At 68.5% G+C, this 17,548-nt stretch overlaps 8 protein-coding genes across 8 annotated transcripts; 3 read left to right on the forward strand and 5 right to left on the reverse strand.

Annotated features, from left to right (window-relative positions):
- Positions 1–6: 6 nt before the first annotated feature.
- On the reverse strand, positions 7–1,398 carry MJAP1_002598 (L-threonylcarbamoyladenylate synthase; the record flags this gene model as incomplete). The annotated part of the gene is made up of 1 exon (XM_060266532.1): positions 7–1,398. One exon carries the CDS (start codon positions 1,396–1,398, stop codon positions 7–9), a length of 1,392 nt encoding a protein of 463 aa, XP_060122515.1.
- A 92-nt stretch (positions 1,399–1,490) lies between these two features.
- Positions 1,491–2,369, reverse strand: MJAP1_002599 (uncharacterized protein; the record flags this gene model as incomplete). The annotated part of the gene is made up of 1 exon (XM_060266533.1): positions 1,491–2,369. The coding sequence occupies one exon, from the start codon at positions 2,367–2,369 to the stop codon at positions 1,491–1,493; it is 879 nt and encodes a 292-aa protein (XP_060122516.1).
- A 36-nt stretch (positions 2,370–2,405) lies between these two features.
- MJAP1_002600 (uncharacterized protein) lies at positions 2,406–2,784 on the forward strand (the record flags this gene model as incomplete). The annotated part of the gene is made up of 2 exons (XM_060266534.1): positions 2,406–2,669; positions 2,692–2,784. 2 exons carry the CDS (start codon positions 2,406–2,408, stop codon positions 2,782–2,784), a joined length of 357 nt encoding a protein of 118 aa, XP_060122517.1.
- MJAP1_002601 (uncharacterized protein) lies at positions 2,785–3,487 on the reverse strand (the record flags this gene model as incomplete). The annotated part of the gene is made up of 2 exons (XM_060266535.1): positions 2,785–2,918; positions 2,941–3,487. 2 exons carry the CDS (start codon positions 3,485–3,487, stop codon positions 2,785–2,787), a joined length of 681 nt encoding a protein of 226 aa, XP_060122518.1.
- Positions 3,488–3,535: 48 nt separating this feature from the next.
- Positions 3,536–7,906, forward strand: LYS2 (L-2-aminoadipate reductase; the record flags this gene model as incomplete). Its single annotated transcript, XM_060266536.1, has 1 exon — positions 3,536–7,906. One exon carries the CDS (start codon positions 3,536–3,538, stop codon positions 7,904–7,906), a length of 4,371 nt encoding a protein of 1,456 aa, XP_060122519.1.
- A 14-nt stretch (positions 7,907–7,920) lies between these two features.
- On the reverse strand, positions 7,921–14,739 carry TAO3 (Cell morphogenesis protein PAG1; the record flags this gene model as incomplete). The annotated part of the gene is made up of 1 exon (XM_060266537.1): positions 7,921–14,739. The coding sequence occupies one exon, from the start codon at positions 14,737–14,739 to the stop codon at positions 7,921–7,923; it is 6,819 nt and encodes a 2,272-aa protein (XP_060122520.1).
- Positions 14,740–14,785: 46 nt separating this feature from the next.
- On the forward strand, positions 14,786–16,591 carry MEX67 (nuclear mRNA export, poly(A)+RNA binding protein; the record flags this gene model as incomplete). Its single annotated transcript, XM_060266538.1, has 1 exon — positions 14,786–16,591. The coding sequence occupies one exon, from the start codon at positions 14,786–14,788 to the stop codon at positions 16,589–16,591; it is 1,806 nt and encodes a 601-aa protein (XP_060122521.1).
- Positions 16,592–16,600: 9 nt separating this feature from the next.
- MJAP1_002605 (uncharacterized protein) lies at positions 16,601–17,510 on the reverse strand (the record flags this gene model as incomplete). The annotated part of the gene is made up of 2 exons (XM_060266539.1): positions 16,601–17,104; positions 17,127–17,510. The coding sequence occupies 2 exons, from the start codon at positions 17,508–17,510 to the stop codon at positions 16,601–16,603; spliced, it is 888 nt and encodes a 295-aa protein (XP_060122522.1).
- Positions 17,511–17,548: the final 38 nt, after the last annotated feature.

Genomic DNA, 17,548 nt, shown 5'->3' on the forward strand with positions numbered 1-17,548 from the left:
TAACGACTAGATACGCCCAACCGCCACCGTCTCGGTCGCAGCTTTTTGCAGGCGGTTCATCACGGCGAGGCCCATGCCCGTCTCGGGGATCTCCTCGACGAGGATCAGGTCGCAGGCGCCCGCTGCGCCGTCCCACACGACCTCGGCGTCGAGCGTGCGCAGGCCGTCAAAGAGGCGCTGCGCGGCCATGGCAGGCGTCGCGAGGAGGCCGAGCGAGTAGACACACATACGCTGCTCGCCTGCGGCGACGACCGGCGAGAGGCGGCTGCCGCCCGCCTCCGCACGGCGCTCCCCCGCCCAGGACGAGAGCGAGGGCGCAAGCTCGGCGACGACGGCCATGAGCGGCGAGTCGACTGCGCACATCACGCCGATGCGCGTCGCGCCGGCGTGCCGCCGCGCGGCCGTGGCGTCGTGTGCGCCGGCAGCGGCCTCTTGCAGCGCGGCGCACTGCTTTTCCAAGAGCGCACGCAGAGACACGTCCGACGTTGCCGCATGCTGCACAAGCAGCACGCGCGCCTCGGGCGAGTAGTGGCGGTACTTCATACCCGGCGTCGTCGGCGTCTCTTCTGCGGCCTTGGTCCGCTCGAGCGTCTTGCCGTACACGCGGAGCTCCGCCGCGTCGCTCGTCGCATTCGGCGCGCCGGCGAGCAGGCCGTGCGCTGCCAGGGCGTCCCGGATCCCTTCGACCGATACGCCACCCGGACGCAGCACACGCACCTCGCCGGGCACCGTGACCGCATCCACGACCGTGCTCTCGACGCCGACGGAGCATGCGCCGCCGTCGACAATGTACTTGAGCACGCCCTTTGGCGCAAGGTCGTGGTAGACATGCGCCGCCGACGTCGGCGACGGCCGCCCGGACGCATTCGCCGACGGCGCCGCGATCGGGACGTCTGCCAGCGCAATGAGCGCGCGTGCGATTGGGTGCGACGGCATGCGCACGCCGACCGTCTGCTGCCCGCAGGTGACGGTGCGGGGCACGAGCGGCTCGCCACTCTCTGCGCCTACCGGAAAGAGGAGCGTCAGCGGCCCCGGCCAGAAAGCGTCCATCAGCGCGGAGCACACGTTATTCACCTCGTACGACGCCGGAACGAGGCGGCGGAGCATCGCACGGTCGCTGACGTGCACAATCAGCGGGTTGTCCATCGGCCGGTTCTTGGCCTGGTAAATTTTCGCCGCAGACTCGGCACGCAGCGCACACGCTCCCAGCCCGTACACGGTCTCGGTCGGAAACGCGACAAGCTCGCCGCGGCGCAGGTGCGCGGCGGCTTCGTCGAGGCTCTTGCGGCCCTCGTCGGTGGCGACCGCGACGTCGACGCGCTCAGGCTCGCCCGGCCGCGCACAAAACGTGATCCCAAACGTGGGAGGTGATGGTACAGGGAGTATGGAGGTCGACATCGCGCGTCGTGCCTTGCTATACAAACCAAATGCCTCGAGCCGCCCCGCGGCGTGGCGCATCCAGCAAAGAAAAAAAAAGAGTGGAGCCTCCACTAGCGGTCTTTGACCGCATAGGCGCCGTACGTCGCGTGGGGATCGTACGTCTCCCAGCGGCTGGCGGGGAAGATGTGCTTGTGGCGGTTGTACCACGCGCGCTCGACGACCTTGCCCGCATGCGACTCGTCCTTTTCGACAGAAGCGTCGGCGAGCATGCGCACGTCGTCGTGCACGTCAAAGTGAAAGAGCGGCCCCGATTTGCCACGTGCTTTGTTCACCAGCAGCTCGTAGAACGTGAGGTGGTGGGGCAGGATCAGGTCCTCTTTGACGTACATCAGCGTGTCGGACGGCACGTTCTTCAGCGTAGGCACGTCTTTTCGCACGGCCTCGAGAAAGTCGCCAATCGAGTCGCCTTTGTGGCACGCGACTTGGCCGCGGTGCCCGGTGCCGTCCCAGTAGGAGTAGGTAACGTGGATCGACTCCTTTTTAATAGCATCCTGCTTCGCCTGCCACTCGTCGCGCAGCGCATCGCGCATCTTTTTCTCCTCTTCCTCGCGCTCGCGGTCGGGCAGGAAAGAGGTGTCGACGCTGGGATCCTTGACGCCCTTGTCGGTCTTGACGCGCTTCAGCGGCACGGCCTCCTCCTCGTCCTCCTCGTCCAGTGCAAATGAAAGCTTGCTGTGCGCCTTGCGGCTCTTTTCGCGCCGTACCTCCTTCTTCTTTTCACGCAGCGCCTGGGCACGTTCGTCGGCACGCTCTTTTTCTTCGAGGATCTGCTCCTGCTTCCTCTGGAAGTCTTCGAGACGCACAAGTCCGACGGTCTCGAGCTTGAGCGAGTCCTCCGTCACGTCCTGCTTCCCGACGAAGCGGTCGCTGCCGGCCGCAGCGCGCTCCGGCGGCGGCGCGCTCCCTTTCGATCGCGACGCGGCCTGCATGGCGGTTGTGTCTCGGCCGAGTTCTCCGCTTGGACCATGTCGCAAACGCCGAGTGTGTCGCGCAGCAGCCGCCAGCTGTGCTGGGAAAGCCGCGATAGCTACTATGCGTGCTTGACCTCCCACAAGATCCTCGCTCCACCGGGCACCGACATGTCAGACACCAAAGGGCCGCTCGGCCGCGGAGGGTTTGCCGAGAAAACCTCGCCGGAGGAGCGTGCACGGATCCTGGCCGAGCAGCGCGCCAACGACCCGTGCACGCCACAGCGCGATGCGTACGAAAAGAACTGTGCGCAGAGCTGGGTACGTTGCTATGCTCACACAGGTCGATTACTTCAACAAGCGCCGCATCCTCGACGAGCGCCAAAAACAGTTCTACGCTGAGGCCGAGGCGCGTGTCGCGGCACAGAACAAGTAGCTACTCTATATGGGGGGTTGTAGGGCTGGCCTTTTGCAGCAGGGTATGGCGCACGTCGCGCAGCGCGCCGGTCGTCCCGCCGGCCGCGCCACCGAGGAGCAGCATCCGGGGAAGCACGGGCGTAGGGAGGCGGACTGGGTAAGCAGGAAAACGTACAGGCAAGTCCCGCAATGAGCGCAGTCGCGAGGCCCGCAAGTGTGCCGTCCGACCAGTGGCCGAGGTACGCGAGCAGCGGGCGGTCCTCGCGCGGCTCGTCGCGCACGCGCTCGGCCGGCTCCCAGCGGTTGCGCGCGTGCTCTGCCAGCACGTCAAGCAGGCAGAATCCACCGACCCAGCCGGCCATGTGCAGGCCGGTCTCGGCGCCGGTCTGTGCGCCGCCGAGGATCATGCGGTAATATTTCGTCTTGTTGTAAAAGTACCATCCTTGCACGGTTCGCGGCAGGCGGTGCGCATTCTCCGCAAGGAACACGAGCGCCGTGCGCCGTGCGCCGCTCGCCATGCCCGACAGGAACCCAAGCCCGAAGGCGGACGCCACGAGGAGCGTGCTGAGCGGCATGTGCACCGCGACCGGCGTGTGGTTTCCTTCCGGCACTTCTTCTGGGAGGTCGCTAGATGCAGCTTCAGCGACAGGCGCAGGTGCAGGCGCCGTGGCCGCCGCCGGCGCCGCCGCCGGCGCGGATCCCCAAGGCCACCATCCCCCCATCGTCACGTGACGGTACGAAGATCCGAGTCAGACGACCCCGCTTCCACCATGCCGGCCCCAGGCGCAGATATGGCTGCGAAGCTTGACTTTTGGTCACAGCAGCTGCGGAATCTTCCGCGGCTTGCGCTGCCAACCGACTACCCCCGCCCGGCGAAGCAGAGTGTCGTGCACGCGATGAAGTCAGCCGTGCTCCCGGCGCAGGTGACCAAGGCGCTCGCGCGTCTCGCGCTGTACGAGGACGAGGCGCAGCAGGACGCCGCGTCGCGATTCCAGGAAGACGAGGAGGAGGCGGCGGATGAGGGTGTGCGTACCTATCACCTGCTCCTCACCGCGCTCGTCGTGTTGATCCACCGCTACACCGGCGATACGGACGTGGTGATCGCCTCCAACGACCCCACGACCGGCGACGCGCTCGTGCTGCGTGTCATGGTCGAGCCGGAGGACTCGTTCTGGCAGGTCGCCCGCCGCGTGCAGGCCGTCGAGACGCAGGCGGTGCGCAACAGTGTGCCGTTCGAAGACCTGGAGAAGCGCATGGAAGAGGAGCGCCTCGCGGCCGAGGGCCCTGCGCCGGAGGGCGTGTCGAACCCCTTGTTCCGCGTGCGCTTCTTTGACGAGACCAACTCGCAGGTGCGCCGCTTTATGCAGCGCACGAACCTCACGACGGACCTGAGTGTGTTTGTCACGCCGCCCGAGGCGCACGTCGACCCAGAGGAGGGCGCGTTGCATGCCGAGCCGGCCGCGCCTACGCAGCAGTTCCGTGCGCCGGCGCACGCACCGGTCGCGCTGCACATTTCCTACAATGCTCTACTCTTTTCCGCGCAGCGCATCCAGGGCATCCTCGCGCAGCTCTCGTCGCTGATCCGCGCCGCAGCACAGAACCCGCTCGCGCCCGTCGGCAAGATTGTGTTCCGCACCGCGGCCGAGGCGGCGTTCCTGCCGGACCCGCGCCGCGACCTCGACTGGTGCGGCTACCGCGGGAGCATCACGAGCATTTTTGAGGACAATGCGCGGCAGTTCCCTGACCGCCGCTGCCTCGTCGAGAGCATTGCATCGCAAGGTGCGCCCGCGTCGCAGCTGCGTACGGTGTCGTACGGCGAGCTGGACCGTGCAAGCAATGTCGTGGCGCACCGTCTGCTGGCCGCTGGCGTGCAGCGCCAAGAAGTCGTGACGGTGTACGCCCACCGCGGCGTGGACCTCGTCGTGGCGGTCATTGCGACGCTCAAGGCCGGCGCAACGTTTAGCGTGATCGATCCGAGCTACCCGCCGAGCCGCCAGAACATCTACCTGCAGGTGGCGCGCCCCAGGGCGCTTGTCGTCCTTGCCAAGGCCGGCTCGATCCATCCCCAGGTCCGCCAGTGCATCGAGGAGGAGCTCGAGCTGCGTGTCGAGATTCCTGCCTTGGAGCTGCGTGCGGACGGCAGCCTGGTCGGCGGCGCGGTCGACGGCGCGGATATCCTCGATACGACGCAGGACAAGGCCGCCAAGTCGACGGGCCTCGTGCTCGGCCCCGACTCGGTCGCGACGCTCTCCTTCACCTCTGGCTCGACTGGCATTCCAAAGGGTGTGCAGGGCCGTCACTACTCGCTCACGCACTTTTTCCCGTGGATGGGCGGCTGCTTCGGCCTCGGCCCCGGCGATCGCTTCACGATGCTGAGTGGTATTGCGCACGACCCGATCCAGCGCGACATCTTTACGCCGCTCTTCTTTGGTGCCGAGCTGCACATTCCGACGGCCGACGATATCGGCACGCCCGGTCGCCTGGCCGAGTGGATGGCCGTGTCAGGGGCCACGGTGACGCACCTCACGCCGGCAATGGGCCAGCTGCTCTCTGCGCAGGCCACCGCAGCGATTCCGAGCCTGCGTAACGCGTTCTTTGTCGGTGATATTTTGACCAAGCGCGACTGCACGCGTCTCCAGGCGCTCGCGGCAAACGTGCGCATTATCAACATGTACGGCACGACCGAGACGCAGCGTGCCGTGTCGTACTTTGCGATTCCCCCCGCAAGCGACGACGTGGCGTTCCTCAAGACGCAGAAGGATATCATGCCTGCAGGTCAGGGTATGGTCGACGTCCAGCTCCTGGTCGTGAACCGCAACGAGCGCCACGAGACGTGCGCCGTCGGCGAGGTGGGCGAGATCTACGTGCGCTCCGGCGGCCTCGCAGAGGGCTACCTCGGCCCGCCCGAGGTCACTGCCGAAAAGTTCCTCACCAACTGGCTCGCGCCGGACCTGGTCATTGAAGACACGCTCAAGGGCACGCCCGAGGGCCAGTACTGGAAGGGGCCGCGCGACCGAATGTACCGCACCGGCGACCTCGGCCGCTACCTCCCCGACGGACGCGTCGAGTGCACGGGCCGTGCAGACGACCAGATCAAGATCCGTGGCTTCCGTATCGAGCTCGGCGAGATCGACACGCACCTGTCGCGCCACGCCAACGTGCGCGAGAATGTGACGTTTGTGCGCCGTGACAAGGACGAGGAAAAGGTCCTGGTCTCGTACTTTGTGCCGACGGACGACGTGCACGCAGATGCCGACGACGTGAACCTGCCCGAGGATGTCGGCAATGTGCAGCGCGAGGTCCTGCGTGGCATCGGCCGCTACCGCGCGCTGATCAAGGACATCCGCGAGTACCTCAAGCAGAAGCTGCCTGCCTACTCGGTGCCGACGCTCTTTGTGCCGCTGTCCAAGATGCCGCTGAACCCCAACGGCAAGGTCGACAAGCCCGCGCTGCCGTTCCCGGACACGGTGCTTGCGCAGCGCCTCGCCCACGCCTCGTCCTCCGCACAGGCCGCCGCGCCGCGTAGCAACACCGAACAGACGCTGAGCAAGCTCTGGGCCGAGCTCCTCCAAGGCGTCGAGGACCCCGTGCCGCTCGACGAGTCGTTCTTTGACCTCGGCGGCCACTCGATCCTCGCGACGCGCCTCGTGTTTGCCGTGCGCCAGGCCTTTGCCGTGCACGTCCCGCTCGGCCTCGTGTTTGACGCGCCGACGATCCGTACGCTCGCGCAGGCCGTCGATACGCTGCGCAACGGCGACCTCGTGCTGAGCGCGGGCCCGACGGAAGAAAAGGCCGCCGAGGTCGCGTATGCGGACGACGCCAAGGCGCTTGAGGCCGAGCTGCCCGCCGCCTTTGGCGCGCCGGCCGCCGGCGCGGGCCGCACTGTGCTCCTGACCGGTGCGACGGGCTTCCTCGGCGCATTTGTCTTGTACGACCTGCTGCACAACCGCAAGGACGTCGCCAAGGTGTACGTGCACACCCGTGCGCGCGACCATGCGGCGGCCGTGCAGCGCCTGCGCGACGCGCTCTCCTCGCGTGGACTGTGGGAAGAGGCGTGGGTCGCCAACGGCCGCCTCGACGCGGTCGTCGGCGACCTCGGCGAGCCGCGTCTTGGCTTTAGCGACGCAGACTACCAGCGCATGGAGGCCGAGGTCGATGCGATCGTGCACAACGGTGCGCTGGTGCACTGGGTGTACCCCTACTCGAAGCTGCGTGCGCCCAACGTCCTGTCGACCGTCGCCGCGATGCACCTTGCGGCGTCCGGCAAGCCCAAGTCGCTCACGTTTGTCTCGTCGACCTCGGCGCTGGACACGGACTACTACGTGCGCCTCTCGGACACGATCCAGGCGACCAACACCGAGAGCCTGCGTGGCGTGAGCGAGGACGACGACCTGCACGGCAGTGCGCACGGCCTCACGAGCGGCTATGGCCAGTCGAAGTGGGTCGCTGAGCGCCTGGTGATGGCGGCGGCGCAGCGTGGCCTCAAGGCCGCGATCGTGCGCCCGGGCTACATTGTCGGTGACTCGCACACGGCGGTGACCAACACGGACGACTTCCTCTTCCGCCTGGTCAAGGGCAGCGTCCAGCTCGGCCGCATCCCGGACATGGACAACACGGTGAACATGGTGCCGGTCGACCACGTTGCGCGTGTCACGTCGCTCGCTGCGCTCGCCGCGCCGACGTTCCCGGCGTCGAGCGTGACGCACGCGCCCGTCTTCCACGTCACGTCGCACCCGAGCATCCGGTACAACGAGTTCCTCGGCGCGCTCAAGCGCTACGGCTGGGCGGTGGAGCAGTGCGAGTACGTCGACTGGCGTGCGCAGCTCGAGAACCACGTCGTGGCGAGCGCGGGAAGCGACGCGGAGGCCAACGCGCTCTTCCCGCTGCTGCACTTTGTCCTCGACGACCTCCCGACGTCGACCAAGTCGGCAGAGCTCGACGACGCGCACACCGACGCGCTCCTCGACGCGGCGCACGAGCAGGACGTTGTGCGCGGCGTGAACGGCGACCTTCTCGGCCTGTACTTTGCCTGGCTCGTCGCCGTCGGCTTCCTCCCGCCGCCGCCTGCGCGCGGCGCGCCGCTCCCGGCGCTCCCAGAGAACGCCGCGACCCACGCGGTGGGCCGCGGCTCGGCACACTAAATAGCTAGTTTACACTACTCGTCGCGCAGCCCGTCCGACAAACTACTTTCGCTCGCGCGCGTGCGCGGCGGCGTGCTCGGCATGTAGTCGAGCACCGACTCCTCCTCAATCACGTCGGGGTACATGTCGCTCAGCACCGCGTCCAGGGGGGGCGGCGCGGCCGCAAAGAGTACCGAGTCGCGTGTGCGGTACGTCGAGCGCGCCAGGATCTTGGCCACGTCCTCGGTCTGCGGCGCCTCGACCTCCTCGTCGCTCTGCCCAAAGTACGAGGCGAGGTCGTCGAGCTGGGATGCAAGCGCCCCGAGCTCCTCCGCCTCGTCCTCTTCCCAGGCGGCGGCCGCGTGTTGCGCTGCGCCAAACGCACGGGAAACCGACTGGAGGTTGTGCCGCGTACGCAGCGCGTCCTGGCGCCACTCGGCAATGCCCCAGCCCGACGGCGAGGGCGTGCCAAAGAGCTTGTCGCCGTCGCGGGGGTCGTTTGCATCGCGTGCTAGCGCAGGCGCATCAAGCACATCGAGCGCAAGCGGCGCAAGCGGCGTCGCAAGGAGCGCGAGCAGAGGATCGAGCATGCGCGCGCCGAGCGCACGCACGCCCCCGTCCGCATTCTGGGCACGCAGCGCGCCCAACACCGCGGCGAGCGCGACGAGCGTCTGGCGGCAGACCCACTCGCGTTCGCAAAAGAGCATGTGCAGCAGAATGAGCACGAGCGTAGCGCCGAGCGACTCGTCCGCCGCACAAAAGCTCGCGAGGCACGAGGCGGCCTGGCGCGCCAGCTCGTCCGTGCTGCGGAAACGCGCACGGGCAATCGAGTGCGCGACACGCGCAAGGTCGGGGCGCTGCGCCGCGTCCGCCGCGGCCGCGAGGCCTTCGCCCAGTGCGACAATCTCGGCGGGATCGACGGCGCGGGCATCCGCGTGGCGCAGGCTGCCGGCGCGCATGTCGCACGCCTGCATGCACCACGGGAGCGAGGCGGCAAGCAGCACGGCGGCGCGCGTATCGAAGCTTTCGTCGAGGTACGGCAGCGGGAAGGACGTGAGGCGCACCAGCAGCGAAAAGGTCGCGTCGCACAGCGTCGCCGAGCGAAGGCCGCGCAGGAGAATGCGCTGCAGACCCGGCGCAACATCGTAGCCGGGCGGCGGAGCAAGTCCGTCGAGCGGCCGGCCCTCCATGCGTCCGAGCAGCGTCTGCAACAGGCGCACGGTACACGCAAACTCGTCCTCGATCGGGGTCGACGCCGCGGCGGACGCCGCCCAGTACAGGGCCCCGAGCGTCTCGTCGCTCAGCTCGCCTGCATCGCACAGTGTCGCGTGCAGCGTAAGCAGGACTTCTTGCGCGTACGCCTCGTGGTCCGCCTGCGCATGCGCCGCCGTGCCACCGAGACGCGCCAGGAGCTCGGCAAGCATGGCATCGTGCAGCGGCGGACGCAGCGTGCGCAGCACCTCGAGCGAGCGGCATGCGGATGGCGAGACAGGCGCAGCGGTCGCCCACTGCAGCGCCTCGGCCGCCCACGCCTCGCGCAGCGTGGGGAGGAGGGGCAGGCCAAGCGCACAGAGACCGTCGACAAGCGCACGCATATTCGCCGCATCGTCGCCGGGCATACCAGCACGCAGCGACGCGTGCACCGCCGCGAGCGCCGTCGCAAACGGCGTGGGGGCCGCCGGCACAATCGCGTCGCTTACCAGCGGGCTGTCGCTGTGCTCGTTACTGCCTGCGGCAGCCGCGGCAATGCCACGCAGCATCTGCTCGGCAGCCGACGCAAACGTGTCGCGCAGCGACTCGGGCATACTTGCGATCTGGACACACAGGCCGTGGAGGAGCATCGGCAGGTGGTGGATCATTGCGCGCTCGTCGGCGCTCACGCATTCCGACATGAGCAGGATGGCGACGAGCGGCGCAGAAAGCGCCGGGCCGTCCGCCGGCTGCATGCGCGTCGCGAGCGACGCAAAGCGCCCGACCTCGCCGTGGACCGAGAGCATGGGAATCGCGTCGGGGCGCAGCTGCTCGCAGAGATGGGCAAAGACGGCGGCACGCACGATGCGTGCGTCGATGCACGCAACGACCTGCTGCGCAAGCACCACGCTCTCGACGCTCCCAAAGACAAGCGCAAGGTGCACGACAAACGACGCAAGCACCGCGCCGCTGTCGGCGCTATGCCCCAGCACGCTTGTCCACAGCACACGCACCTGGAGGGGGTGTGCCGTGCCGTGGGTAAACGTGAGTGCGGCGAGGCGCGTGAGCACCGCGTGTGGCTCGTCGTCGAGCGGCACACGCTGCCGCGGCGCAAACTGCGCAATCTCTTCGACCCACGGAGGGAGCACCGAAAGCACCGCGTCGTGCGCCTCGAGCGGCAGGTGATCAATGTGCCGCACGAGCTCCGCAACGACCGCCGCACGCTGCGCGGGCCACGCATGCGCAAGGCATACCGAGATGGCCTGCTGCGCCGCGAGGTACGCTGAGGGCTGCGCGCTTGTCGCGCGCACCGCATACTGTGCGAGATACGCGGGCGTATCCCAGCGCGACGCCGTCACCTCGAGCATCGCGACGGCATGCGCGCGCACAACAACGTCGGCGTGCGCGAGGTGCACAAGGCCCACGGCCATCGCCGCGCCCGGCGCGAGGTGCAGCGGCGTCGCGCAGTACGTCTCGGCGAGCACGTCGACAAACGTGCGCGGCGCCGAGCGGACTGCGAGGTCTTTGAATGCGTACACGAGCACCGCCTCTAGCAGCGCCGTATTCGCGCCGTTGTGCTCGAGGAGCGCACGGAGCGCCGCGCGGCCGGTCTGTGGCCCGTGGCTCTCGGTGCTCTGCAGCAGCGTGCGGATCCACGCAAGGAGCGTCGGCAGCGCCAAGGGCGTGTTGGGCGCGTCGGGCAGCGCCGCCGCACACAGCGCCGCCATCGCCTGCTCGGCGTGCGTCGCAAGGAGATGCAGCTCGTGGCGCTGCATCACAATCACGCGCTCCTTTTGGCGGGCATCGACACACTGCTCGGCCGCAGCCGAGAGCTCGGCGGCGAGCCGCGATGCGCCTTGCATGCTGTGCCAGTCGTACAGCATGCCGAACAATTCGACGTGCATCGGCGTCGGCATATACTCTGGCGCCGCCGCGCCGAGCGCCGTGTAAAAGTGCCCGACGGTCGCGGCAAAGTACCGCTTCAGCGCACAGAGCTCGGCCGTGGGCAGGCCTGCGCGGCCCTGCAAAAAGGTGAGCGTGTCCTGGACCCATGCGCCGACCAGCCGCGCGACACGCGCATCGTCGGCTACGCGCGGCATGCGCGGCGCGGTGTGGTACACGACCCGTGCGGTCTGCACACGCGCTGGCGTGAGGCGCGTCTCTTCGTGCACGGGCCGTGCGGCGGCGTGCAGGGCGGCGAGGAGCGGGACGTACACCGGCCCTTGTGTGTACCCCAGTGCATAAGCTGCGGCGTCGCGCAAGTCGTGCTCGTCGCTCGCTAGGTACGGCACAAGGAGCGGCACGACGTCTGCCCTCGGCACGTCGGGCGTGTCGAGCGCCGTGGCAGCGCACAAGGCAGCCGTGTACGACCGCCAGCACACCTTGGCAAGCGACGTAGGTGCGCTGCGTGTCTTGGTGCCGAGGCGCGCGTCCATCGCCTTGACGCGTGCGAGGACATAGGTATAGAACGCCGTCGCGCTTACCGGCATCTTTTCCGCAAATGCCTCGATCATCGCAGGCAGTGCATGAATCCAGAGCGACTGCGACATGGCATCGCTCGCCGTCGCAAGCGCGCTGAGAGGCTCCTGGCTCGGCTCCGAGTGCCAGCGCGCGACGCGTGCGCGCTGCGACGCACTGAGTTCGGTGTTGTCTGCGGCGAGGAACGCCGAGCGCGGCTGCTCGAGCAGGTGCATGGTGCGCCGCGGCTTGGGCGGCAGCGGCCGTGCGGTGCTCTCGTCGTGGAGCACAGCGACGAGGCGCAGCACGGTGACGGCCTGCTGCCGGAGCGCCGCGGACGGTGCGCAGAGGAGGTACACGGCGCAAGCCTCGATCTCGTCGAGCGTGTCTTCGGCGTAGTGACCGTTCGACGCCTGCTCGTACCGCCGCTGCGTCCACCAGACGTCGAGCAGGTCGATAAACAAACGCACGGTCTGCGTCATTTTCGGCAGGAGCATCTCGGCATGCGCCACGAGTTCCCAAACAAAGCCGTCTTGGCGAAAGGCCCAGCGCATGTACGCCTGGACCACGCCAAGCGCGCCGCCAGCGCACTGGCGCGCGATGCGAAGCAGCGCTGCGGCACTTGCTTTCTGCAGGGCCGGCTCGGCGCTGTACTGTGCGCGAAAAAGCATCGCGAGCACGGTCGGCATTGCGAGGCTCGGCGAGAGGCACCGCGGCCAGACTTCGAAGCAGGTGCGCAGCAAGTCGAGGTACGCCTGCTGCTCGCGTGCGTACACCACGGTAAATGCGCCCGCGACGTGCGTGCGCACCACGTACTGCTCGCGGTCGAGTGCCGAGCGGTCGCTGGGCATGCTCGGCAGCGTCGAGCCCCGTGCGATGGCGACGCGTTCGTCAAACACCGTCACGTCCTTCACCTGGTAGTCGGCAATGAGCGCAATCTGGCCGATGAGCTCCGCAAAGGTGCCGTACGGCGCGCCGGCCGCCGCGCTGGGAAATGCGATCGGTGTCGCAGGCTCATCGCCCAGCGGCACGTCGGGCAGGAGCGCGCCCTCGTCGCCCGTCGGAAACGGGGGCGCGTCGCCCGACGCGTAGCACTGCAGCGTGCGGGCGATCGCACGAAGCGCAATGCGCATGCGTGTCGGCTGCAGCAGTTCGGGCTGGTGTACCACCGAGCGGTCCTGGAACACGCTGTGGCGCAGCATGTCCAGCACCACCGACTGTGCGTACTCCGGCTGGCGGAAGAGCGTGTAGTGCACCATGGCAATGTACGGCTCGAGATGGGCGTCGGACGGCGCGATGCCGCCGCGCTGCGCGGGCAGGTATTGCGCAAAGAACGCGTCGAGGCGCCGCGTCGTGGCGTTCGTCCCTTCGTGGCAGTGAAAGAGGTAGGCGTGCAGAAGCTGCGTCGCGCACAGCAGCACAATTGGGCGTGCGCTGCGGTCCTTTAGGCGCGCGTTGCCCACGTCCAGGCACGGCGTCCACTGCGCGAGGAGCACTTCGGGCGGCGCCGAGCACAGCGCTGCGGTCCACAAGGGCTGTGCGACGCTCCAGTAGCGTGCGCGTGCGGCCATGGCCTGCGTCTTGGGCAGGAGCATGCTTACCGCGCCCTGCCAGATGGGGTGGTGCAGCTCGGCAGAGGCGGTGCGTGCGACCGGCAGGAGCATCGCACAGAGGACGCGCGCAAAGGCGCGCTTGATGCGGTAGCCGTGCGAGTGCGCAAAGAACTGCACGAGCGATGCGACGAGCTCCGCGCCCTCTTCAAACTGCTCCATGGGGTATACGGTGATGCGCAGGTAGCGCATGCCGAGGATCGCAGCCTCGGTCAGGAGCTCGTGGTCGCGCGACGCGCTCACCGCGCTCGACTGGCGCAGGATCTGGATAAACTGGTCGCCAATCGCCGGGAGGCGTACAAGCGACAAGGCCCCGAGGAGGCGCGCCACCGTATCAAAGCACTGCTGCTGCAGCGTCGCGTGCAGCTGCGGCAAGCTCCCCCGCTCGTTCTCGCGGTCGATCGAGCAGAGATGGAGGAGCTGAAAGAGCGTCGTGAGGTACGCGTCCGAGCACGCGCTTTCCGGGTCGGCGATGGCGCGCTCCGGCACGGCTTTCCGCAGCGCGCGGCACACGAGGTAGGTCGTCGCAAGCACCTTGCGGCGCTGCAGCGCCTCGTCGCCGCTCGTCGCGACGCCGCTCACGGTCGCGTCGCTCGGGCGCCGCCGCAGGCGGGGCGTCGGCGCGTCCATCGCCGACTGCCGCCACTGCAGGAGGCTGTCGATGACCATCGCGCTGTTGTGCTTGGCGACGTGTCCGAGTGCATCGAGGATCGCGTCAAAGTCGGACGACTGCGAGCGCGTCGGAAAGAGTGCCTGTGCCATGTCCACATCGGTCGCCGTCATGACGACGGCCATCCACGCCTCATCGGCCGCCGCTGCAAAGCGGCGCAGCACCTGCTCGAGCGCAAATTCGAGCGGCGTCCGCGGCTCGCTATGCCGCGGCAGCGCATCGAGGAGCGCGCCGCGGCGCACCCACGGCAGCTCACCGAAATCCGACACGGACTCGTCGCGCGTCTCGTCGTAGGGCGCATCGTACTGCGACCAGAGCGTGTCGTCGCCCGGCACGGGCGGCACGCCCCGCGAGCTATTCGGCGACATGCTCACGCCTTCCATCGAGTACTCCGAGTAGTGCGAGCCGTGGTGTGCGTGCCGAGCGCGCGATGCGCGCGACGGGCTGCGTGTCGACGCGACGCCGAGCGACACGTCCGCATCCGCCGCCGACGCCTGGCTCCCGCTCTTGGCGTGCCACCGCCCGCTCTTGCCCATGCCAGTGACCTGCGCGAGGCCGGACGCGGCGCTGATGTCGTACGGCCGCGGCTTGCGGGGCTCGTCAAAGAACGGCGACACGTTCGGCTCCGCGCTCGGGGTAGTCGGCTCGCGCTTTATGGCCGCCCGCAGCGACGCAAACGACGGCTTCTTCACCGGAAACGAGAACGGGGTGCCCGGCGTGCGGTCGGACGCGCGCGGGGGCGAGGCGAAGTAGTCGAGGGCCGCGCCGTGGCGCAGCGCGTCGCCCGTTGGCGGTCGCTGCGGCGAGGCACGCCCGTTGCTCATCGACCCCGGGCTCTGCATCGGCGGGGGCGGCATCGCGATCTCGGGCTCCCCCATCCACGCATCGTCCAGGTCAGGGATCACCACCTGCCCCTCGTCCGCCATGGTGGGGCCCATGCGGAGGCGATTAGTAAGCCTATCGTTTTCTGCCATGCCAAAGCGGACGCAGCGGCAGCCGCTGGTCGCGGGCGCGCTGCGGAGCGCGGGCCTCATCGAGAAAGACGCGCAGATGCCGGTCGACGATGAGGAGCCGGGCCTGAAGCGGCAGCAGCGCCGCCGGCTTGCGCGCGAGGCCGCGGATCCGGTAGGCAAGCGCCCCCCCCGGCGCGGCGGCGTGAACATCAATAGCCTTGCGCGCCCCGCGAACCAGGCGCGGGGCAAGCTCGCGGACCGTGTCGGAGCGACGCCCGACGTTGCGCCGCAGACCAACGTCGTGCAGACCCTGCGCACCTTTTTGCAGCAGCGCTGGGACGCCAACGCGTGCCTGCTGAACCTCGACAACATGCAGCAGGATCCGCTGCTGACTGAGGCGAATATCCGGCCGCCCGGCGCGCAGGGCGCGCACAAGGACCTCGGCACGGCGATGTGGAAGCTGAGTGGCGAAATGTTCCCGACGCTCTCCACGCTCTCGCTGGCGAACAACGCGCTGTCGTCCTTGCAGCCGCTCGCCACCCTCGGCCAGTACCTCCCGAAGCTCGCGAACCTCTCGCTGGAGCAGAACGAGCTGCGCTGGGTGCGCGACCTCGACGTGCTTGCCTCGAAGAAGCACGGGCTCGGCAACCTGCAAGAGCTCCTGCTCATGGGCAATCCCATGCAGCAGAACGCGGTCGACGCCGGCAACGAGGACGGCTACCGGCGCGACGTCCTCGCCAAGTTTCCGTCGCTCAGCATCCTCGACCGCCGCCCGGTGACGGACGTAGAGCACGGCTTCTCGCAGCTCTTTCGGGGGCGCGCCTCGAAAAAGGCGGGGCCCGAGGCCGCGCAGGTGCCGCTGCGCAACTTTCCGCTGCAGATCAAGGGGGGATTCGTCGACGGCGACGCCGCGCAGGTCGTCCCCGAGTTTCTGTCTCTCTTCTTTTCGCGCTACGACCAGGACCGCAGCGCGCTCGCGCCGGTCTATGCGCCGAATGCGCGCTTTTCCTATGCCATCAACGCCAGCCCGCCGCCGCGCGCGCGCGCCGAGCGCCTGATGCACACAATGCCCCACCAAAAAGAGCTGGTGCTCGACCGCTACATCGACCTCGGCTCGCGCAACATCCTCCGCTCCCACAATACCAAGGCCCTGTTGCGCAACTTGCACCACGGCTCGTCGGCGATCGTCGCGTTCCTGCAGCGCATGCCCAAGACGGCGCATCCGCTGCACGACGCGTCCAAGTTTGTCGTCGACGCATGGGTCCTGCCGAATGTCGACGTCCAGGCGCAGACGTCCCAGGCGGAGCGCCCGGACGCGCTCCTCTACATCACGGTCCACGGCGAGTTTTCCGAGGCGCCGTCCAACGGCATCCGCTCGTTTGACCGCGTGTTTGTCGTGGCGCCCGCCGCGCCAAACTCCGAGGCGGTGCAGAACGGATGGCCGTGCACGATCGTGTCGGATGCGATGACCATCCGACACTACTCCAAGGCGGACGCGTGGCGCCCGGACTCGCTTCCCGTCGGACCGGTCGACGCGCCGGCGGTGCCCGCCGCGCCGAGCGCTGTGCCAGGCGCCGCACCCGCCGCCGCACCCGCCGCCGCCGCGGGCCTCCCGCCGTACCTCCAAAACCAAGAGCCCTTGCCGGGCCTCTCGCCCGAGCAGCACGCGCTCTCGCTGCAGCTCGCGGCGCAGACACGGCTGACGTACCCTTTTGCGGTGCAGTGCCTCGTAGAGAACGCATGGGACGCCACGCAGGCCCTGGCGCGCTTCTCGATGCTGCAGGCGCAGCAGTCGATCCCGCCCGAGGCGTTTGTGCCCATGTAGGTTAATGTACTAGTGTTTTCTACGGCGACGCGCTTTCGCAGCGGCGGGCGGTACGGCGGGCGCCTGGGGGGGCTCGGACGCCTCCAGGGCCTTGGCACGCACCTGTGCGTTGATCTGGTAGGCACATGCACCCATAGCAAGCACGTTGCCCACCAGCAGCCCCCCGGCCGCGCCGTACACGCACGGCAGCGGCCACGTCTGCCATGCACGGCCCCAGTCCAGCGCGAGCGCGGCGCCCCCGCCGAGCGCCCCGACGAGGCTCACGGCCGCGGGCAGGAGCACCAGCACCTCGCGCGGGGCCGCGAGCGACGGTGCGGCAAGCACGCGCGTCCACATCGCCGACGGCGGCGCGCCGAGGATGTGCACTACCGGAAAGAGGACGAGGAGCGCGAGGTACGCGGCGAGCACCGCCGTGCCTCCAAAGTGCGCCTCGACCGGTGCGCCGCACAGGACAATCACGAGCAGCGACGCGCACCACAGCAGCGGCGCCGCGCACGACGTGAGCACGATGCGCTGCGTTAGCCAGACGACGTACCTCGAGCTGCTGCGAGACAGAGTGCGCCTTGCTCCGGGCCTCGGCCTTGGCGAGGCCCTGTTCGTATCCCTCGGCGACCGCGTGCCAGCTCGCGAGGCGCGCGCTGTACCACGCCTGTGTAATAAACACGCCCTGGAGGGCCAGCGCGCTCTCGCGCAGGAGCGCACTCGCCGTCGCCGGCGCCTCGCGCCCAATGCCGGGGCGCAGGACCTGGGAGACCTTGACGAGCGCCTTCATCGGCAGTGCGTCCACCGCATCGGGCCACACACGCGCAAAGTCGACGAGTGTAATGAGAAGCAGCAGCGGCTGCAGCACAAGCATCGCGAGCATCAGCTGCAGCGCATGCCGGATCGGCCACGCCCCAGCGCCCCGCCGAGCGGTCATGGGGAAAAAAAGGCGCGGATCGGCGCTTTACGCCGATT

Source organism: Malassezia japonica, chromosome 4 (genome assembly GCF_029542785.1).
Source record: "Malassezia japonica chromosome 4, complete sequence".
Lineage (NCBI taxonomy): Eukaryota > Fungi > Basidiomycota > Malasseziomycetes > Malasseziales > Malasseziaceae > Malassezia > Malassezia japonica.